The 20,364-nt window shown below is 60.2% G+C and overlaps 2 protein-coding genes across 3 annotated transcripts in view; one reads left to right on the plus strand and one right to left on the minus strand.

Moving 5' to 3' along the window:
* Nucleotides 1-4,655: 4,655 nt before the first annotated feature.
* RRP12 (ribosomal RNA processing 12 homolog) lies at nucleotides 4,656-18,776 on the minus strand. 2 transcript variants are annotated; one of them, XR_003254190.1, is made up of 35 exons: nucleotides 18,613-18,776; nucleotides 16,620-16,855; nucleotides 16,428-16,511; nucleotides 16,103-16,179; nucleotides 15,802-15,907; nucleotides 15,463-15,579; nucleotides 15,202-15,340; nucleotides 14,948-15,075; nucleotides 14,491-14,589; nucleotides 14,323-14,414; nucleotides 14,125-14,236; nucleotides 13,806-13,903; nucleotides 13,522-13,636; nucleotides 13,063-13,205; nucleotides 12,156-12,277; nucleotides 11,944-12,008; nucleotides 11,688-11,850; nucleotides 11,358-11,512; nucleotides 10,686-10,753; nucleotides 10,411-10,504; nucleotides 9,892-10,050; nucleotides 9,692-9,772; nucleotides 9,506-9,611; nucleotides 9,164-9,271; nucleotides 8,744-8,901; nucleotides 8,259-8,350; nucleotides 7,942-8,097; nucleotides 7,600-7,766; nucleotides 7,359-7,475; nucleotides 6,967-7,016; nucleotides 6,578-6,656; nucleotides 6,246-6,313; nucleotides 5,745-5,827; nucleotides 5,206-5,552; nucleotides 4,656-5,100 (listed from the first exon to the last, which is right to left on the minus strand). XR_003254190.1 is itself a non-coding variant. In XM_026069842.1 (34 exons), exons 1-34 carry the CDS (start codon nucleotides 18,749-18,751, stop codon nucleotides 5,450-5,452), a joined length of 3,879 nt encoding a protein of 1,292 aa, XP_025925627.1. In that variant the 5' UTR covers nucleotides 18,752-18,776; the 3' UTR covers nucleotides 4,656-5,449. The 2 variants fall into 2 exon arrangements, 1 of the variants encoding a protein (XP_025925627.1); XM_026069842.1 differs by having other exon boundaries at nucleotides 4,656-5,552.
* A 113-nt stretch (nucleotides 18,777-18,889) lies between these two features.
* LOC112967960 overlaps nucleotides 18,890-20,364 on the plus strand; it is a 1,639-nt gene continuing 164 nt past the window's right edge. The window contains exons 1-2 of the mRNA XM_026069684.1: nucleotides 18,890-19,216; nucleotides 19,597-20,332. Coding sequence (XP_025925469.1) covers nucleotides 19,022-19,216; nucleotides 19,597-20,332 — 931 coding nt within the window. The 5' untranslated portion in view covers nucleotides 18,890-19,021. The remainder of the gene's footprint in view (nucleotides 19,217-19,596; nucleotides 20,333-20,364) is intronic.

The raw sequence follows: 20,364 nt of genomic DNA on the forward strand, positions 1-20,364 counted from the left end.
GTGTGTGTGTGTGTGGTTTTAAATACTTTGTGGTGGTTGACCTGCAAAGCAAGAGATGAATTTGCTAGTAGTATTTGTGGCTGACAAAGTGCTGGAGTAAAACTTGTACTTCAGGCTCTGCTTTAACACAATTGCTTGTGAGAGGGTAGGTAGAGCTAGGGGTTACATCCCAAAGGCAACTGTCAGCACATAGCAAAGAAATGCAATCATTCAGACTGATCCAGGACACATTTAAAATGCTTTACCCAAAAGAGTGCTCCAAGCACCACCTGCACAAAGTGTACTTACCCCTCTGCCAGGTTCAGCATGTTAGGCACTCCCTGCTCAAGTGTGTTGCACTGAGCGCAGAGTGCTACCTTTGTCCCTCCCCGCTGTGCTCAGCAATGCTCAGCCCCCCACCCTGGGGGCCATAGCAGGTCCCCCAGGCGATAAGCACAGCAAGTGACATCAGATATGGGTCCCACTCCACAGACAACAGGACAGCACCACTGGGATTCAGGCTGGGCAYCAGGCATCACCCTTCAGACAATTTATTTTACAAGTCCACACGAATTACCAGTCAAGGAAAACTCAGTCTGCAGCACCTCACCACACATACTGGGGKCAGGATATTACAACCTTTCAGCAGTCATCCCAGAACATTGTTCCAGCAAGGTGCTTGTACATTCACAACTGTTTTATTGGCAGCTATCACAAAATGGTTAGACATATAAAAGTACTCAAAGGTGAATCACGCTGACCTTACAGAGTGCCTGTATTTGGAAATTCAGAGTAATGTGTGCAGAGTGGACAAAGCACAAGAAAGAGAGGCTTAGCTGTGAAGCAAGTCTATATAGTGCCATCACCCTACCAAACCCTGCAACTGCCAAGCACTCAGCATTAGGTCTCACTCTGCAGCTGCAGGAGAAACGAGCCAGCCTAGCCACAGCACATCTCGTGCCTCTGCAGGCAGGGAGTGAATGCATCAAAGCAGGAGCAAAGCTGCTAGGTGGGCTTTCACTTTTGATAACTTGAGGGTAGGGACACAGTTCCCTATGGGAATAGTCTTCCTGCTCACGGGTAGGTGGTTTAGAGCACAGCCTTACAGGACAAGGAGATATTTCCCCCCTGCAATGCACCACAGGGATGCTGTGGTAAGCATTCCCCAGCTGCTCAGGCTGATCCCACAGGAACAGAGGGACTGCAGGACCGAGGTCCCGGGGGGATGGARCCCAAGTGCAGCAAACCAACACGGAGGTTCACACAGGGGCCCAGCCTGGGTCTGTCCCACGGGACGAGTGAAGTACCTGGTGGCATGGCACGGTCCATCCCCGGGGGGCTGCCCGGCGCAGCAGGGACACGCACGGGGTGAGCAGCGCCGGGGCGGTGCGGGGGGGCAGGTAACGACACCCGCACCGTGGGATCCCCAGCGACGGGAGCGGCTGCAGCAATACCGGGGGTGGAGAGGGGGGGAAAGCGAGGAATAGCGAGATCCTGGCGCAAAGGGAAGCACCGCAATGGGCGGGCCGAGGGAGAGATGTGCCTGCGGGGCTCCTGCCTGCCAGCAAACCGCTGCCACCGGGACAGTGCATGCGGCGTGTAGTGCCCGCAGTGCGGTGACCGCAGTGCGGTGCCTGCGACCGGCCAGGCAACGGGCGAGGCAGCGGCAGGGCTGGAGCCAGGCAAGGGGCCGCAGCGCGGTGGGACAGCAAGGGCCGGGCAGACAGTGGCCGTTACCATAACCAAGACACTAAGGAGGGGAGGAACGAGGGGGGCCGCGCCGGGGGGAATGGGGTGGGAAGCGGGCTGGTGCCCGGGCATGACGCCGCTCCTACCTGCCGCCGCGCCGTTCACYGGGCGCCCGCGCTCCCGCCGCCATCTCATACCTGCCGCCCCGCCTCCCCATTGGCCCGCCGCACCACCCCCTCGGCCCCGCCCCTGCCAGATTTCGGCTCGCCATTGGCTGGAGCCGGCGCCGCCCCACCGCCATTGGCCGGTTCGAACGGGCAACGGCCGATCCGCGCGCACGGCGGGGAGGGCAACGGCTGTCCGCCACGCTAGGCATGCCGGGAGTTGTAGGCCGCCATGCCCAGGGGCCCGGTGTGTTCCCCGGCAGGGCGGCGCCCTGGCGGCCTCGCCCGCAGCCCCGGCGGCCTCGGGGACAGCACCCGGCAGGTGCCGCACCACCCTCCCCGCCCCGCCGCCTCCACACCGGCTCCTCTCCCCCTCCTCATGGCCCCGGCACCCCTGAGCAGTGCCCCCCCCAAACACACAGTCAGTGAAAATTAGTTTAATTTAAATTTAATTTAAAATTAAACCATCAGGAGCAGGAAATAAGCAGATTTGTTTCTTCCCTTGTGTGGGGAAGTACCCACCGTGCCCTCAGCCAGGGTCCCTGTACACCTGCACCCTCGCACCACCAGGGTTTGCACAAGGTTTTCAGGTAGCAACCAGGAAAAGGAAAAAAAAAAAACTTTTTAGAAACACAAAGGGAAACTGCAGCTCAGAGTGCTGCGGGGACTAGAAATTAAACTGACTTTTTTTTTTTTTTAATTGACTGGATTTTAGCTGGAGTGGTCCCTTGGCATTTTCAACCTCCACACTTAATTATCTTACTGCCAATCATTTTAGGATAAACACGGAGGTTCCTCTTATGCTGCTGCCCCCCGGGATGGTTCTCCTATTCCTGCACCTGGGTGCACACTGAATCCTGACTTTTGTACCAGGGTGCAGCAGCAGCCAGACCCGGGGTTGCCTGGCCAAGCTGCCACCTGGAAACCTCCCCATTTGCAGGTGGTATCTGCAAGTCCAAAAGCCCCTGGTGGCATTTTCATCCATGAATGTAACCGATAACRCCGTGGGTACGCACAGCATCCTGCRGAAAGCAGGTCCACGGTTTAACCCCGCGCTGCATGAAAAAATAGCTCTCAGCTCATCTGCCCCCTCCCCCTTTCCTGGGATGCCCCTCATTTTTACCCCGTAARAGGCCCCAAACACCCCTTCCCCACTGTGTCACACAGTTGTGCGGACCTCCATCAGACCCCTGCACCAGGCTGCGGAGTCCTCTCCAGCACCCCATTTTGGACCCCTCTGGGGTAGCTGCAAAATATCTGTGGTGCCCGTGGGAGGCTTGGCCCCACATCACCCCCCGCCCTGCCCCATAGCAGGGAGCCGCTCCTGGACTCCAGCAGGACCTGGGGATGCAGCTCTGCTCCCCACCTGGGGCAGGTGGTGCTGGGGAGCAGGCTTGACTTGGAGCCAGCCTCCGCGGGTATGGCGACGTCTCCTCTCCTGGGTTGCTGCTGCGTTACATGATTAATTAGCTGATTAACAAGATGTTGTTGCAGAAGAATCTATTCTCTGGACACCAGTTCAGGCGAACACCATCCTCTGTGCTAATGAAACTCTTCTGTTCCACACAGGCACGCACTAATTTAAGCAACAACATGCAAATGAAGAACAATACAGTGAATAATCTGGAGCTTTTAAATGAATTAGCTACAGCCGTCTCCAGGCCCCATCTCCAAGGAGGAAAGAGAGTTAGAAAAGAGCAAGAAGACAGATGGCTCTGAAGGGCCTGGAGCCACGTGTTATGGGTGTTGGCCAACAGAGACCCTGGTTTTGGAGTCAGGTGTAACGGTCTGGGCTAGCGTTGGGCCTCACAGATGACACACCACAGCTTTGGTGCAGGAGTTTCAGCTGCCCATCCTCTCCCTGGCTGAAGGCTGTCTCTCCTTCAGGGAGCTCCCTCGGGGTTTGCAGGAAGGTGACTGCTGTCTGTCCCTCCCGTCCTGACCCTCAGGAGGTGGAGGAGGAGGTCTCAGGAAGGTGYGTGTAGACCTGGACATGGCGAGGAGGCTCTGCTGGAGGCTGCCAGGGCTGCAGTCCCATCYGCTCCTGCGAGGACGGGTCCTTGCTTCCCCGGCTCCATTTCTATCAGTAACACGGAGCGCTGCAGGCAGGGAGGATGTGGCCGGGGAGTGTACCTGTGCGCGGGGAGGCAGGGAAGAACCCTTCCGTCTCCAGGATGCCTGGGCTTTTTTCTTTCTTCCTCCTCCCTGGAGTACAGTTTTTCTTTGTTGGCTTGAGGCTTTCTTTCTTTGAGGGAGGAAGATTTGAGTAAGTCTAGGCTATAACATGACAATTTTAGTGATGAACCCTCAGGGCTATGTTCTTGATGTGCTAATTTTCGATACTTACCCCATGGACCAGATAATAAAAATCTTTGCTGCTAAGACTGTAAAGACTGCTGCAACACTAAAGAAGATTGGGGGCAGTAACACAGGCTGCCCCACAGGACAGCCAGGACTGGACCCATACAAATGCAGTATTTCCAGGTAGGAATAAGAAATACAAAGCAAGTTCCAAAACTGGGGGAATGGGACCCTTCAGGTCAGCAACAGTGAATAGGTGGCAGGATTAGAGCAGCAGCACCTCCACACAGCCCTGTGCACAGCGGTGCAGTGAAATCCCTGGGTGGGGAAGCAGGAAGGAGACAGTGCTCCTGGTAAGGCACAAGCAATACTAGCACAAGAGCTCCTCCCTCCACACCCAGGCTTTTAAAAGGATCTTGAAAAATAAAAAAGCACAAAAGAGAGCCACAAAACTGGATTTTCAGCCTACAGAAAGAAGCCTGCAGTAAGAGGCTGAACAAGCACAATCTGTTTGGCTCATGACAAGATTGAGAAGCACTGTAATTCCAGCATGTGAGTTACCATGATAGGAAATGACAAAGGACTGAAAGCTTTTTAATACAGAAGAAGAAAGGAAAACCAGATATGTTCATAAATACATGTTTTTCACAGTGTGAACCATTTCCCACAGGACCTGCATCCCAGAGCTGTTGTGTATCCACTGCTGTCAACTCCATCCTTGTTTTTTCCAGGGCACTTTGGCCAACACTAGCAGAAGTAACTGGGTAAAAATGGATGCTCAGGTCAACCTGAAATATCTGAGCAGCTAAAGGTCCAGGACTGCTTGTGCTGTTCAGGTCCAGTTGGTGAGAAGTGGTCAGAGCAGAGGAAAGGGCCTGTCTCAGTTCTCAYGGGTAAGAGAAAGGGCAGCACAGTGAGGCTGCAGTAGTTTCTGCCAACCAGAAAGCGTTTGCAGGGCATACAGCTCCTATGGGAAGGACAGGAGGAATCAAGGCTGGATAGGAACAGTGAGTATTTATCACTACAGAGAATTCATTACACATCACTTGCTCGTTCTCACACACACACACACCAAACGGGGCCCCTGGGCAGTGTCAGGCAACCCGGCGCCTTCCTCTCAGCACGGGAGGACAGGGCTTGGGCCGTGAGTCTGTAATGCGATGGGGTGGCTTCCCTGGGAGGCTCAAGCAGGCACAGGCCACCTCCTGCAGAGGAGTCTCCCCCTTGTCCCCACACGAGACCCCGTCTCCTGGTGCCCAGACGCGACAGGGTGTCGTCACTCCTTGGGCAGGTGCAGACAGAGCGTCCGAGGCTCCTCAGGGGCGACGGTCCTTTGGACGGTTCCTGCGGCCGGCCTGGGCCCCGCGCTGGGCCCCCTTCATCAGGCCCTTGAACTGTCCCTGCATTTTTGCCTGTTTCCTAGGGGGAGAGAGGAACACAAGGTTGGGTTAGCCCAGGCACTGGGCACAGGCTTGCTCCAAGCTCTGCAAAGAGCAGCACAGARGCCAGTGGAGAGTTCCCAGACCCCCAGGCAATCGTAACAAAGCAGAGCAGGATTGAAGCTGGCTTTAGTCCTGTTGCCCACCCTGTGCCCTTCCCAGCTAGACCCACCTTCTGTTGAGTTTGGCCCTGTTCAGCGGGATGTAGGCATATGGGTCCAGCTGGCCCTTCTTCTTCACGTCGCCTTTGCCTTTCTGTGGGAGATACCAGCATGGCAGAAGATGCAGCACAAAGACACCTGCACCCATTCTGGGGCAACCCTGGCACACAGTCCGAGCACAAGGYCCTTGGGGCCAGATTTCCCACCCTGAGACACAGCACCAGACACCTGCTGCGAGCAGACACTGGGCACAGCAAGGGCAGGACAGTAGCAAGGACAAGATGGGCTGGAAACATTCACAGGAACCGAGCGTTTGGCGACTCCCCTCGGAGCTGAGATCCCCCAGCTTCGGCAGCCCTGGACCAGAGCCCAGCAAAGAGCCGTGCTTCCTGCCCCCCCAGGCCAACAGCAACCCTGCACCTGCCCTGCCAGTGCATCCCTGATGGAGCGCTTGCCCCACCAGAGCCCAAGGCATCCCTCACCGCAGCCCTGCGTCCCCCTGGGGCCCTCACCTTRGATCTGTACTCTGCACCAAAGGCTGGCTCCTTGCCCAGTTGCCGGTGGATCCCAGAGCCTCCAGCTGGAAAACAGGGAATGTGTGTGTCAGAAGGGGGGTCCCAGGGCCAGGCCCAGGCTCCTTCCCAGCTCCAACACAAGAAGGAACTGGGGTTGGGAGAGCTGCTCCCTTTTTGCCTCTAGCTCTTAGGTGTGAGGAGAGAAGAGAAGCAGAAAAGTGGGAAAATTTCACACGGGCAAAAACCTCAGCTCCTGCCACTTTGCAGCAGCCCAGCAGTAACAGTACATGGTTCTGGCTCCCTGGAGAGCCGCAGAGCAGGCGGCTTACCTCTGTATTGAGGGTAGGCCCCAGACTCCGTCTCCTCATCGTCTGGCTCCTCTCTAAACCGACGCTTCTGGCTTTTCTTCTGCAGAAAGAGGAAGAGGGGACCCTGCAACTGGCTTGTCCTTACTGTCCTGCTCCCCCACAGATCTGCGATCTCTATCAGGCACAAAGAGCCTCCTGCCTCCTCCCATGGGGACCCAGAGGCCTTCCACACTCTCTGCGCACATCCCCTGACCCAGGCCATCCTCCCRCATCTTCTCCAAGAAGCTGCTGCTTGCCTGGTGTCCCCACCGGCCTCTCGGCCAGAATTGCATCTGCCGCAGCACAGACAGGGGCTCAGCCCAGCCRAGCCCACCCCACCATCTCCTCCAGACCACAAGCTCTGTACTCACACTGCGAAGACCCACTTCTTGCAGCACATCTGCCATCTCCTCATCTGCTCCTACAGCACAGGACAGCAGGGTCAGTGCAGGATGCAGGTACAGGTGTGCTCCTGTACTGTGCCAGCCTCTGTAGCAGGCTGCCAGGAGCAGAGTGCCTCTACCAAGTGGATATCCCACAGCACAGATGGTTGTGTCCCCTCCAACACCCTCCCGATGGTGGTGGAGACAGTCTCACCTGCGTGCCAGCAGCCCCGGCAGGGCCTTGCACCTTGTAACACAAGGCCACACCAATCCCTGCCACCTCTACCACCTTCCCCCAAGTTCCCACATGTGGGTGGGCAGGAAAAAAAACAGAGAACCAGAGCAAGTGTAGTGTGGCCACCTGCCAGCCCAGGTAGTACCTCTGGCTTCATCATCGTCCACCTCCTCTTCCTCCTCTTGGATGATCAAGCGCCCATCCTCAGACACCTGGAAGTCATGGCTCACTCCTTTGGACTGCTTGGTGCCTGGCTCAGTGGCTGCACACAGAGAGACAAGTCAGGGGCTGGGGCAGAGCCCACGTGCCAGGGGGGGTTGTATGCCAAGGCCCCGGTGCATCATGCCAGCTCCCACCCCAGCCACATGCGAGGCCGTGCTCCTCACCCAGCACCCGCTGGGACACATTGGGGTCCAGGAAGTTGAGGGGCTCATCCTCTTCCCCTTCTTTCAGCCAGGCCTGTCCCCTCTGCCATGACTGCTTCTTCCACTCCTTGCCCCGGCGCTCCTCCTCTTCCTCCTCCTCCTCTGAGTCAGCCAGGATCTCCTCGATGCTGGGCAAGAGGCAGAGAGGATGATAGAAACAGAACAAGCCCAGCCCCGGTGCCCTGCCTGCTCCCTGGCACATGGGAAGCCTCACTCCAGAGATGCCCCCAGTATCTCTAAAGGCATCAGTGGAGCGGATCCAGCACCACACCCTCTGGCAGGGCTGCTCTGGTCCATCTTTACCTGTCTCCTCTGGGCTGTAGYGGTGCCTCCTCTTCATCCGCGTCCGCTGCTGCCTGCCTCAGGGCACGCTGCTTGCGGTTCCGGGCTTCGGCCTTGCGGACGTTCACCAGCACCTTGTGGTACTCAGCTGGCAGCAGCCCCTGCACCAGCTCGAAGCTGAGCRGGGCACAGAGAGCAATCACCGCCCAAGCTCCCCCCACACGCAGGACAGCACCACCTCCTCCCATACCACTTCCCAGGGAACTCCCTCACTGCCCCCAGTGCTGCTTCAACAAGTTGTGGGGTGGCCCAGGGCCCCTCCAGCATCCTCAGCTCACCCAAACTTGCGGATGAACTTGGTGAAGAGGTTGCGCAGCTTCATGCGGAAGTGACGTCTCATGTCGTCCGAAAGGTTCCCCACGGCCTCCAGCTGCCAGGACAGAGAAACCCTCAAGCTCAGAGCACCTCTGCCAAGGGCACCCAATCTCCCACCCTGCCCCTGCACAGCCTTCTTGACCTTGCTCACCTACACCACTTCAGCACCCTGCTGCCATCTGCCAGTACCCATTGCTGTCCCAGGCACGGGCACAGGGAAGACTCCCTGATGGCAGAGCTGAGTCATGGGGAGGCTCTGGCAGATCCATGCCAGCATGCAGGAGAAGGGCTTCCTCACTGCTTTCTCAGCCATTGGTATCAGGGTTGGGCCCTCAGCTCCCAGGCAGAAGCAGGATGCAGCTGGGGATGCCCCTGGGGATACCAGTCCCAAGGCAGCCCAAGGCTCTGCTCTGCCACCCCCCTCCAGGTGCCCATGCTGGGGTCTCACCATTGTCTGGACATGCTTGGTGAGCAGTTTGGCGTCAACCAGCAGCAGCACGACCTTGAGGAAGCCCAGGGCCGCCTTCACCACGTCCCGCGTGCGAGAGCCCAGCAGCAGGCACACATTCTGCAGGAGCTGCTCCACCACGCTCAGCCCCATGTGATCTGCAACCACAGCAGGGCTCAGCCAGAGCCAGCCTCCTTCCTCYCAGCACCCTCCTTGTCCCACTGCCCAGGACAGTGCCCTCCCCAGCAGACCTAAAAGTGCCTGCACCAGCCCCGCCAGCAGCGCTGGGCGCAGGCCAGAGCCCTGGTGCCTGGCACAGGAGAGGGGCTAGCCCCTACAGCCTGGGGAGCTCTCGGACAGCGAACCCTGCGCTGTGGGGCAGTGCTATCCCGGCACCCCGGCCCTCCTGCCCGCACTCACCTTTGAACTCGAAGAACAGGCGGGTGAGTGCCAGCACCGTGCAGCTGATCATGGTGACCGAGCCCGTGAGCCCCGCGTAGACCAGGAGCAGGAACCGCTGCATGGCCTCTGCAAGAAAGGTGCAACTCAGGACCCTGTTCTTCCTGTGCCCAGTGGCCTTTCTGGCCCATCTCAGCAGGCAGGTGCTTTTCTTCATGCCCTGCAACCTCAGCACCAGCCTCTAGCATTGGGGCTCCGCTCTCTGCATGCGAGTGGGGTGCTGGCCATGGGTCTGACTCTCCCTGGGGCTGAGCAAGCAGAGCAGGGGTTGCAGAGCTGCCAGAAGCTGTGGCAGCAGCTCACCTGGTGGGGTGGGCCCAAAGCTGATGAAGGCATGCCCCATCTCCACCAGTAGCAGGTAGGCGTTCTTCCGGGCCCCCACCGACACCTCCTTGGTGCACAGGATCACCTGGAGGCACAGATGCACGTCAAAACCCCACTGCCACCCCCGCAGCCAGAACTGGCCAGGCTCCCCTTGCACATGCTCACCTCTGGGACCAAGGCAGTGATAAAGGGCTCGTGCTCTGCAGAAAGCTGCTTCACGATGTGRAACAGGCACTTCAGCCGGGGCTGGGGAGAGAAACCGCCAGCGCTGTTAGACCCAGGGGCACGCACCCGGCTGCCCTCGCAGCCCTCCCTGTTCCCTCCTCACAGTAGCTGAGCTCTGCCCCAGCAGCCCTCGTTCTCACCCTCTTGGCCGGAGATGCTGCACTCTTGAGCGAGTCCAGCAGTGTTGTCTGCAGATCCTCCAGGTGTGAGTGGACAAAGGCCTGGCAGGGAGCATGGGGGGCAGCACACACCTCCTCCAGCACACGGTACGCCTTCTTCTGCACGCTGCGCTCCTTGCTCTGCAGGGACAACCACCACGCCGTGTCCATCAGGGCAGCTCCTCAGCACAGCGTCCTTAGGGACTACTGCAGCACCCTACACCACCCAGCAGAGACCTGTCCTGCAGCACCTGCTCAGCTCGACAGCAGCATGGCTCCAAGCTCGCAGCAAGCAGACCCCAGTGAGCACAGCCACAGTCCCATCCCGCYCCTCCAGCAGACCAGGAGGAGAGCATGGTCTGGTGTGTGCCCCCAGCCTCATCCTAACCTGCTACTTGGTTTGCATGTGGGCTGGAGGAGCATAACCCATCATCTCCCTCCTTTGTGGGGAAGGTGTCCTGCTGCTCTCCTTGCACCTGTGGGGGCCGGGAGCCAACTCACCTGGAGGGAAGGCTGGATGGTGCGATACAGGGAGTCCAGGGACTGCTCGTCAGCGTAGGGTGCCATTGCCACGATCAGATCCAGGATGGAGAGTCTGAAGAAGAGAGACGATTAGCAGGTCACTAATGCTCTTCCACAACGCTGGGACTCCATCTGCAAGCCTGGTTTGATGCAGGACAGCAGCACTTCCCCATGGGACAGTACAAGCGCCCTAGTGCTGCCTGGCTAGAGGAAGACAGCAGCTTTACCCATTAGCCCCAGCCCCTGGGTATTACCTGGCAAACTCTGAGCTTTCGGGGCTGGTCAGCTTCTCGCTGGCTTTCTGCAGGAACCCGCACACCATCTGCAGGACAAGCACAGSGTCAGCAGGGCTCCCCCTCCTGCCCCCACATGCACTTGGGCTCAGGCTGGGAGCTCTGCAGCACAGCTCCCATCTGCACAGTGACGGGCACCCTGACTTTGGTCTCATTTTCCTGGTGCCCACCACCCTACTCCTCTGCTGGGCTCTGCAGCAAGCCCAGGGCCTGAGGGGCCCTGCAGAACTGCACGTGCTAACTTGACTGTCGTGCTACAGCCCCAGGAGCAAACTGACAACACAGCAACTCAGGCAATCYTTGCTGCAGCCAGGACCAGGTTCAGAACGGACTGAAGGGAGTACTTTTCCATGAACGTGCAGTCCACCYGGGGGAAGCATTGCTACAGGACATTGTGAAGACCCAAACATCAGCGGGTCCAAAAGGGCTGGACAAATTCAATAGGGGCTCACATATGATGCTCCACATGCAGCTGCAAGCTTGGGAAAGGATTTGGGCAGGGAAGGGACTGCCCTCTGCCCAGCTTGTTTCTGTCTTCCCAATCATGAACCCACCAGCCCCATTAGGCTGGGTCTGGCTGGGACGTTTTGGTCTGCCCAGCACAGCCACCCCCCTTTCCCCAGGCCCCCTCACCTGCGGCTCTGTGATGGTCAGGTAAGCCCGGACAGTGTCCAGCACRGAGCGGCGCTGTGCACTGCTGTCCCCGTCCTCCTCAGGCTGGCTGTACACGTTGAAGAGGATGGGCAGGAAATTCTTGGCAAAGCGACCCACTTCCGCCCGCTCTGCATCTAGGGAGAGGACAACGAGCTGCGTGGATCAGTGGGGCTGTCAGACCTGACRTCCCCCACAGCAGGTCACTGCAGAGGACAGGGACCACCTGCAAAGGGAGCCCCCACTGTGCCCCATGCAGGACCCCACTCTGCCGGGAGCCCCCTCACCACACTGCCAGCATCTCCCCCCAACCTGTCTCGCAGCCCTTGTGGATGAGGGTGCGCAAGGCCTGGCACACGGTGGGGCGGAGGTCCGGGCGCTCGCTGATGGCCATGCCCAGGGTGCGAGCCAGCCCCTTGAAGGCCACCACCACATCCGTGGGGCGGATGCAGAAGCCAGGCAGCAGGGTCCAGACCTGAAAGTCAAAGGAGGAAGTTGGACACCAGCACCCTCCCCTCCCAGGGCATCACTAACACCCCACGGCAGCAGTCCTGGCACCCCTTGTTACCTGCCACTGCAGTGTGTCATAGATCTTCGACTCCAGGCTCTTCCCAGCCTGGGCAAGCTCCAGGGCTGCAGAAGAGAAGGGGGAGATGAGCAGAGCAGAGGTGGCCAAGTCTGGCTCTGCCCCAAGAAAGGGAGGTCCCAGAGAGCACACCGGGGCTCCCAGGAGCCCAGGGCTGCACCCTTCGGGGCCCCTGCCACACCACCCCTCCTCACCTTTGCTTTTCAGCGTGGCTGCCAAGGGCAGAAAGTAGCTGGTGAAGAAGCCGAGCCGCGCGTCCTGCACGTAGTCCCGCAGCACAGGCAGGAGCCAGCTGCGGGGGAAATCCAGTGTCTCCCTGGGGAGGGAACGCACAGGTGAGGGGAGCACAGGGTGCCGCCAGCACCAGCCCCGGGGCACGGGACACCTTCATCCAGCACCAAAGCTGGGGATGGGGAAGCTCAGAAGAGTCAAATGCCTCCAGTGCAGCACGGGGACCAAACAGGAMCATGACAGTGGCTGCAAAATCGCCAGCATGACAGACGGGGACTGACAGTTGGTCATCTCCCAGTACAAGAACTGGGAGGAAATGGAACAAGTAAGAAGGAAAGGAAGTGAGAGGATGGCACCCTGCAAAAGATGTTGCACATACCAGCCATTTGCAGTGGCTCACGGAGAGGTCAGAGAAAGTGCAGAAGCACCTTCTGCTCAGGGAACCCTAAGCTGAAAGCAGCCTGAGGCTGGGAGAGGGCTGGGGAGGTGTCGCACACGCTCCTCCTCCTCTCACTCCTCCCTGAGCACAGACCGGACCGTCAGCCAGAGCCATCCACTGCTGACATAGCGCAGCCGCAGGCCAGGGCCAAGCAAGGAAGCTAGAAAGGATCTCAGTTTCTGGGATGGGGAGGCAGGGGGTCTGCTCAGGGCCTTCAACAGCAGTGAAGGATGGAGAAGAGCAGGCAGCCAGGACTCCCGAGTTCCCTGTTCTGCAGAAGGTGCCCAGTCTRGGCAGGGGCAAAGGGTACCACCAAACCCTGGCAGCTAAGGAGAAAAGGTTTCCCAGCTGGAGACAAGTGTCCTCCACTACCAGGAGCTGGCAGCAGGACCGGCTCCCCTGTGGTGAGGGCATTGCACGGCTGTACTCACTCCTTGCCATCTATCTCCAGGGACACAGTTTGCAGCAGCACCTCTGGACCCATGGCGCTCACAGCGGCCCCCACCGCCTGGTCCAGTTCTGCGGTGTAAGGGAAGTGTGGGGAGAGACGTAGGTCGCACAGGGACTGGAGACACTGTGGGGACAGGGCAGGACAGTCACAGTGGAGACACAGAGGGACTGAGCACATCACTCACTRTTCTTGCCCAGGGATGCCAGCTGCGCTGTGCATCTCTGTGCCAACTGCACACCAAGTCCCAGGGCTGCGCACGACCTCCCCATGTCCAGGCGGGGTGGCAGGCACTGCGATGGCCCCACTCTGCAGCTAGAGCAGGTAACGCAGCCCAGACAGCAGAGCAGCCACTTCATCTGACTCTGCTCCATGCTGCAAGACACCTTGAGCTCAGCCCCATAGATGACCACTACCTTCACACCCTCCCAGCCTTGCTCACCTTCTTCATTATGGGATGGCACTGCTTCCCACATGCCTCAAAGAAAATCTCCAGCACCTGCAGCACATCGGCCCATGCTGCATGAAAACGATACGTCAGGCCATCCTCCACTGCCCTGGTGAGAAAAGAGAGGGAGAAGGTGACACTGGCATGGCCCAACCTAGTGCTGGCACTGCCTGTGCCAACCAGAGCCTGCCAGCAGTGATCAGGGACCAGGCAGAGGCCAGGCAGAGCTCAGCTGGGCCCATGGGGAGAGCCCTTCCCACACCCCCACCACTCCTCACCTGAACATCTTGCAGAGGTAAGAGGCAGGGGCTGGAGCAGACGCAGAGACGGTGCCCAGGTCACCCATGTGGGGAGCAACACACTCACTCAGGAGGTTCTGCAACAGTAGCCAAGGAAATGGGGGTTAGCAGTGGACTGTGGATCCCCCAGGACAGGGCCTAGCAGGCACAGAGGGGCAGGTCCAAGCACAGAGGAGCCCACTGGCCCCAGGCAAGTCCCAAAACCCTAGACAGAGACCCCAGTCTGGCCTCCAGCAAGGACCAGGGCAACTGTCCCCCCCAGAGCAGCCGAGCTGAGAGAGGTGCCCATGCATAGTACCTCAAGGATCTGTGCTGCAGTTGACACCACCTGGGAGTGTGGGGACAGGAAGCAGTTCATGGTGGTAGAGAAGAGACGGGGAAGATGAGCCCAGCACAGGTCCTTCTGCAGCCTGGAGGAGAGAGTCCAGGCCAGTGAAACACAGAGCCAGCCCTGCTCAGCCTCTGCTCCCTGCTCAGCAGCAGCCCATGCTCGTACCTGCTCAGGTTGATGTGTGCCCTCTCCATGGTGGACAGCCAGGTCACCAGTGGCTGCAGGTCATTCACGCTGGGCACATAGTCGTACAGGGCCTGGGGAGGCAGAAGGCGGGTGCGTGCAGTGGTCACACCAGCCCCATCCCTCCCCGCTCCAGCACCCGGCACTTACTGTGATGATCTGGGCATTGAGCTCGGCTGGCAGGCAGGCCGGGCTGGCCTGGGCACCGAAGAGGCTGTAGAAGGCCTGCATGGCGCACGCCGTCACCAGCTGCAAAGGACACGGCGTCAGGACGGGAGGCTCTGGGGCAGACGATGGCTCCTTTGCCCACTCTGCATCTCTACCCCCAGAAAAAGCTTTGCCCAAGCCAGCCCCATGGGAAACCCTGGCCCCATTGCAACTGTGCCCCGTCTAGCCATGGCCTCCCTCTTTGATGCCAGACAGGCCAGCAGACATCAGCTGCCCCAGGGGCTCCTCTGCATATGGCTCCTRTATTTACAGGCTGCACGACTTCCCAGGCAGCAGCCAAGGTAGTCTGAGCCCTTACAGGGCACAGTCGACAGCACTGGCACAGGGCCTGCCCCCTGCCTTCCCCGCACAGCTTCGTGCTGGGCACAGGGACACTCACCACRTGGCTGAGGGTCATGATTCTGAGCAAGGTCTCGCAGCAGGTCTTCACCATGGCCACGGGGAAGCAGGGCAGCAGGTCCTGCAGCAGGGTCAGGACGTGCAAGGTGGTYGTGGCCTCCTTGGTGCCTGCAGGAGCAGAGCAGAGGCTGAACTCACGGCACCCTGCAGCCCTCACGTCCCCATTCCTGCATGGCCACAGGGTCCTCCACACCTCTCTGCAGGTGCAAGACCCCTTGCTCCAGTGCCCCGTACCTCCAGCTTTCTCAATCTCCCGCACGCAGAACTTGGCGGTGGATGGAGCCGCAGGGTGATGTGCAGGGGCCGCGTCACCAAACATGAACTCGCTGCCCTTCAGGACGCAGCACACCCCATGCTGAGCTGCYTTCCGAACCTGTGGGAGGGAACATGCAGATGTGTGGGAGCCACGGACCCCGGGAGCACAGSCAGCCCCAGAACCGAGCCCAGAGGTAACGTCATCCCTCGCCCGCACAGCCCGGGGCACTGGGGACTCACCTTGGGCTTGGCATGGACGCAGAAGCTGAGCAAGCCGTGATAGACCTGGAGGGTGACAGGGTAGCTCCAGGCTGCCAGGTCCTGCTTCCGCAGCAGTGTGGCCAGGCAGGAAAGGACCTGCGAGGGGAGAGCAGCAGGGACATTAGAGTCACCCCATAGGACCCCCGGCCCCCAGAACTGCAACAGCCCCAAGACGAGCACCCAGCACCAACCCATAGCAGCCGGCTGAACTCCAGCTCTCAGGCAGCCACCTGACCCCAGACGGTGACTTGTCCCTGGCCTCACAGGCACCAGGACACCACAGAGCTCGCACTGCTGGCTGCCCCTGCGTCTACTCACCCATCGGAGGGCAGAGGTGGAGCCGCTGCAGGCCTGCGAGGACAGGATGCCCATGAAGGCTTTGGAGGTGTCCGAGAACTTTTTCATGAGCACAGGGCTTGGGACACTGCGGGGAGGAGGGGAAGCATCAGTGGTGCACAGACCAGGCAGCTGGCAGCAGTCACACAGGGGTCCGCACACAGAGGCTGCCAGGGTCCAGTCCTTCCCCAGATCAGCATGGGGGGAGACAGTGCCAGCTCCTTTCCCAAAATGGGGCCAGGTGAGGGGCAGGGAGAGCTGCCCAGGCCAACCGGGGACTCACCGCTTTAGGACCAGGTTGAGCAGGTAGGCGACAGCAGCCAGYGACTCAGGGGACTCCACTGCCTCCAGCGTGGTCATCTGGGAACAGAGGAGGGGTGAGAAAGAGCATCCAGGCCAGCCCCACCGCAGCAGCCAGCAAACCCCAGCCAGCAGAGCGCCAGGAGCAGCCCAGCAGCATCTCTGCTGGCGAAGGATGCCCAGGGCCTTTCAGACATGAGCACAGCACCTTCCACCACCAACCCTCCCGAGTGCACAGGTCACCATGTGCACATCTGGGCTGCCAACAGCGACTCCCTCCATGCCTCCTCGCTGTGACAGTCACTCACCAGCGCAGCAAAGTACTCAGTCTCGCTTTCCTTGCCCCCCTGCGAGCGGATCACCTCCGTCACAGCTGCCAGCACAGCGCAGATCTAGGTGAGCAGCAAGAGGAGCAGGTCAGTCCTCTTGGCCTAATGGGCTGCAGCAGAGCCCGACTGTCYGGGGGGCCATGCCCACACCCAGCCTGCTCCTCCCGGTACCTCTTTGTGAGCGGCAGAGTTGGACTCCCAGAAGCGCTGCACCTTGCTGAAGGTGAYGTTGGTGCAGTCACTCAGCCCGCTCAGGAAGGTACCAGAGGACTTCTCCGTGGCAGCCTCTCCATCATCATCCTGCTCCATGCGGAGCTGAGTGCTGTCACTCGTCCTCTCCACACGCAGGGACCCTGACTGCAGCTCATTGTGCAGCTTCACCGCATCCACTGTCAAGTTGCTTTTCTCTGCCAGAGAAGAACAGACATATTGAGCACCATGGAGATGGGTGCTAAGTCACCTCCAGGGCTTGGCAAGTTATGTTCTGCCAGTCTTGCTCTGTCACTCAGCCTGGAAATCCCTATATGCTCCATCTTTTCCACCCTCCCAGCCAGCTAAACCTCACTGGAGCTGATTTCCAGCATGTGGGATGTGACTGCTGCATTCCCCTGAAAAGAGGAGACAGCAATAACTCAAAAGAGCTCCTATTCCTGTGATGACAAATCAGAGCGCAGTCCAGCCATCTCTTTTAGCCAAGGAGAGCATCGGACCCTCAAAAACACATATCAGTGTGCCAAGGTTTTAATGGCAAGATGCTCCTTTTTCCCTGTTCCACCCATCTTCAGCCTGGAGCCCTGGCAACCAAGCAGCCAACACACACGCTTTGCGTCCCTGAGTCACAGACACCCAACCACTGCGCAACCAGCTGCAAGAGGATATCTGCATGCTGCAAGACTGGCAGTTCTCCATTTAGGTCAGGCAGCACTTTCTCTGCAGGAGAAAGAGCTCCTTGAGCAGCCTTGCCAACAGCAGGCAGGGTTGTAAAAATCCAGTCCCTTGCAGACCATGAAGCTGTGAGGTTTGTCTTCTCCACTGTGTGATTTGCTGAACAGGAGCCAGTATCATGTTCCTGACGCTCACTCTGCACCAGGTGCCACAGCAGCATTTACAGCCACGGCCTTATGCTTTTGGAAGCCCAAATCATTTCCACTCAAAGCTGCTGGAAGGTCACGTTACTGGGATGTTATGAAGCTACTTTGCTGGAAAGTTATGTTTTCTGCCCTGCAGCAGGTCCTGGTGGCTCCAGCTGGGGCCTTGCACTGGGCTCTAGGCAGGGTGACAGATACTGCTGTAGGTTGTTCCTCATGTCTACACAGGAGCCCTGAGATGCATGTCCCTGCTCCAAGCCCRCACGTCCAGCGTTATGGTGAAGGTAACAAAAGAAGATCTTGTTACTTTGTAGAGGTGATTTTCCTCCCAGTTTCGTGCTTTCTCTCTGCCTCCCAGGGCAGGAGCTTGGCATGTGAGCAACTCCCTGCTCTCTTTCTTCAGGCCTGGCATTAGGGCCTGCCCCATCCCACGGGCTCTCAGGAGCTGGAGACCCAAGGGCTTATCCTAAGGCACCAGCTAGGCTGTGGCTGTGCAGGGAAAGACCGAGGACCTCACCCCCTCGCACCATCCACCCCAGCACCCACCAGCTCGGGCAAGCAGTGGGGCACTCCGCAGCCAGCCCACCCCTGCACCTCCTGGCGCCAGCCAGGTCCCAGCTCCAGCCGGAGGAACAGCGCGAGCCTGGGAAGGCCAAGGCCCAGGCCCAGGCAATGCCGAGAGCAGCTGAAGAGCAGCGAAGGAGCTGCCACCCCAGACAGCGGGGTCCCTCACCAGCGATCCTACCCCAGTCCAGACCACACGGACCCCTTGCCTCACGCTCGGCCTTCCCATCCCCGGCCTGCAAACAGGTCCAGCCCGGCCCTGCACCCCAGCTGGCCCAGTGCTGCCCCAGCCTGCCTACAGCCCGCTCCCAGCCTCCCAGCCAGCGACTACACCTCGGCCCTGCAGCTCTACCTCGGCCTGCCCACAGCCCCTGACCCCTGCCAGCCTCTGACCCCTGCCAGCCCCTGACCCCTGACCCCTGCCAGCCCCTGACCCCTCACCCCTGCCACCCACAGATCCCCACCCGCCCCTAACCCCTAGGCCCAGGCTGGGCCCGGCCCCGGCCCCTCACCCGCGGGCCGGCTGTAGAAGCGGCTGCGCGCGGCCAGGCGGTGCCGGCGGGTCTCGGGGTTGCAGTCGCTGCTGTGACCCTTCCGCCACCGCTTCAGCTTGGCGGCGGCGCCCGAGCGGAGCCGCCCGCACCGCGCCATGCTCGCCCGGCTCCACGTGCCCACCCCCGCCCCGCTTCCGCCCGGCCGCGCTTCCGCTTCCGGCGCCCGGCGCCATCTTGGGTGAGGGCAGGGCTGCCCACGGGGCAGTAGCGACTCCTTGGGGGTGGGTGGGGGAGCGGCGTCTGGGAAGCTAAGCAGGGTCGCGCCTGGTTACGGCTTGGATGGGAGACCAGGTGGCGCTCTCTTCACGGCAGTTCGAGCTGGGGCACGGGCAGCCCCCAAAGAAGCGCGTGTGTGGCAGGGAGTGCCATGCAGTTTGGGACCAGGATGGGGGCTGTGGTGGCATGTGCAAGCTCTGCCTGGTTTGCATGGGCTGGATACAGGGTGAACGAGACAGGATGGGCTTGCATCAGCTTGGGGGGCTGTTCAGCTTCCCAGACCCGAAGCAGGGCACAGCCTCTTGTTCTGATGCTTTTAGTGAAGGCCAAGATAAGGGAGGCCAAGGTCTCTTCGCCTGGCTTTGGGCACTGGGGCTTTCTGAACCCCAAAGACCAGTGGCCCTGTGTCCCCTCAACGTGTACCCAGAGGAGCAGCTGGCGTAGCAGTTCCTGCCCCAGCCCAGCAGCATGGCTGCCTCTCCACCCAGCAAAGCCACAGGGACCTGGTCATTCGGGGTCTCTGTCCCCCTGGGCTCCAGCCTCCTCCTGGATGTGGGATGAGAAGCAGCAGTCTGGACCCCCTTCACTCCCTGTCTCTCACCCATTAGCCTGCACTCTCTTCCCAAAGCTGGAACAGGAGGGCCTTGCCACCAGGGGTTTTTACCACTTTTTTTGCTCTCCCCATTGCTCTGCTCCTGCCCTCTCCATCCCTGCCCTGGCTGCCAGGACCTCTGCAAGCCCCACATGCAGCACAAGATTTTCCACAAGGAGCTGCACAAGTACAARCAGAGAAGATGGTACCAGCGCAACATCCGCAAGAAGCTCCCAAGCAGAGCCTCGTGCRTGCAGAGCCCACGGCTGGACCTGGGGTGCAGCCGGCCACCGCCAGTCAGCAGCGCCCGCCTGAGCCTGCAGGCAGCCGGGGGCAGCAGTGTGCGTAGAGCTGCTCCTGCCGCCCTGCCCGGCCACCTCGTGAGGGTGAGTCAGGCTGCGAGGCCGGGAGGCGGGAAGCTCCCTCTCCCTGCGCAGACTCGCTGCCGGCCCTGCCACGGGGGGAGCCGCCGAGGGGTGGGGTGCGGTGCGGTGCGGTGCGGTGCAGGCAGGCATCCCTGCTTCCCCGCGCCGAGATCACGCCCCCGCCGCTCTTCTCCCCATCTCGCAAGTGCCTTAGAGAGCAGCGTGGCTCACGCCAGCCCTGAGTCATCCCCACGAGGTCCCCAGCGCCTGGGCCTGCCGCTCCCTCTGCTGCCCATCCTCCCGCCCCCCGCCGGCGCTGGCTTTCGCCCTGCCCCGGGCATTTGCCCGCAGCCTGGGCCCTGCAGCAAGGGCAGGCAGGCAGCAGCATTGTGCGGGCGCCGCTACTCTGCGCACTATGGTAGTTGGTGCGCCGCGCTGCCCGGCATTACGGCGGCGGCGACGTCACGGCCGCCGAAGGTCGCGCCGCCCTTCGCGGGCTCGCCATGCGCTACGTGCTCCTTCGGCGGCCGCCGCCGC

This window comes from Apteryx rowi, unplaced genomic scaffold, assembly GCF_003343035.1.
Source record: "Apteryx rowi isolate R43461 unplaced genomic scaffold, aptRow1 scaffold_3, whole genome shotgun sequence".
NCBI classification, from domain to species: domain Eukaryota; kingdom Metazoa; phylum Chordata; class Aves; order Apterygiformes; family Apterygidae; genus Apteryx; species Apteryx rowi.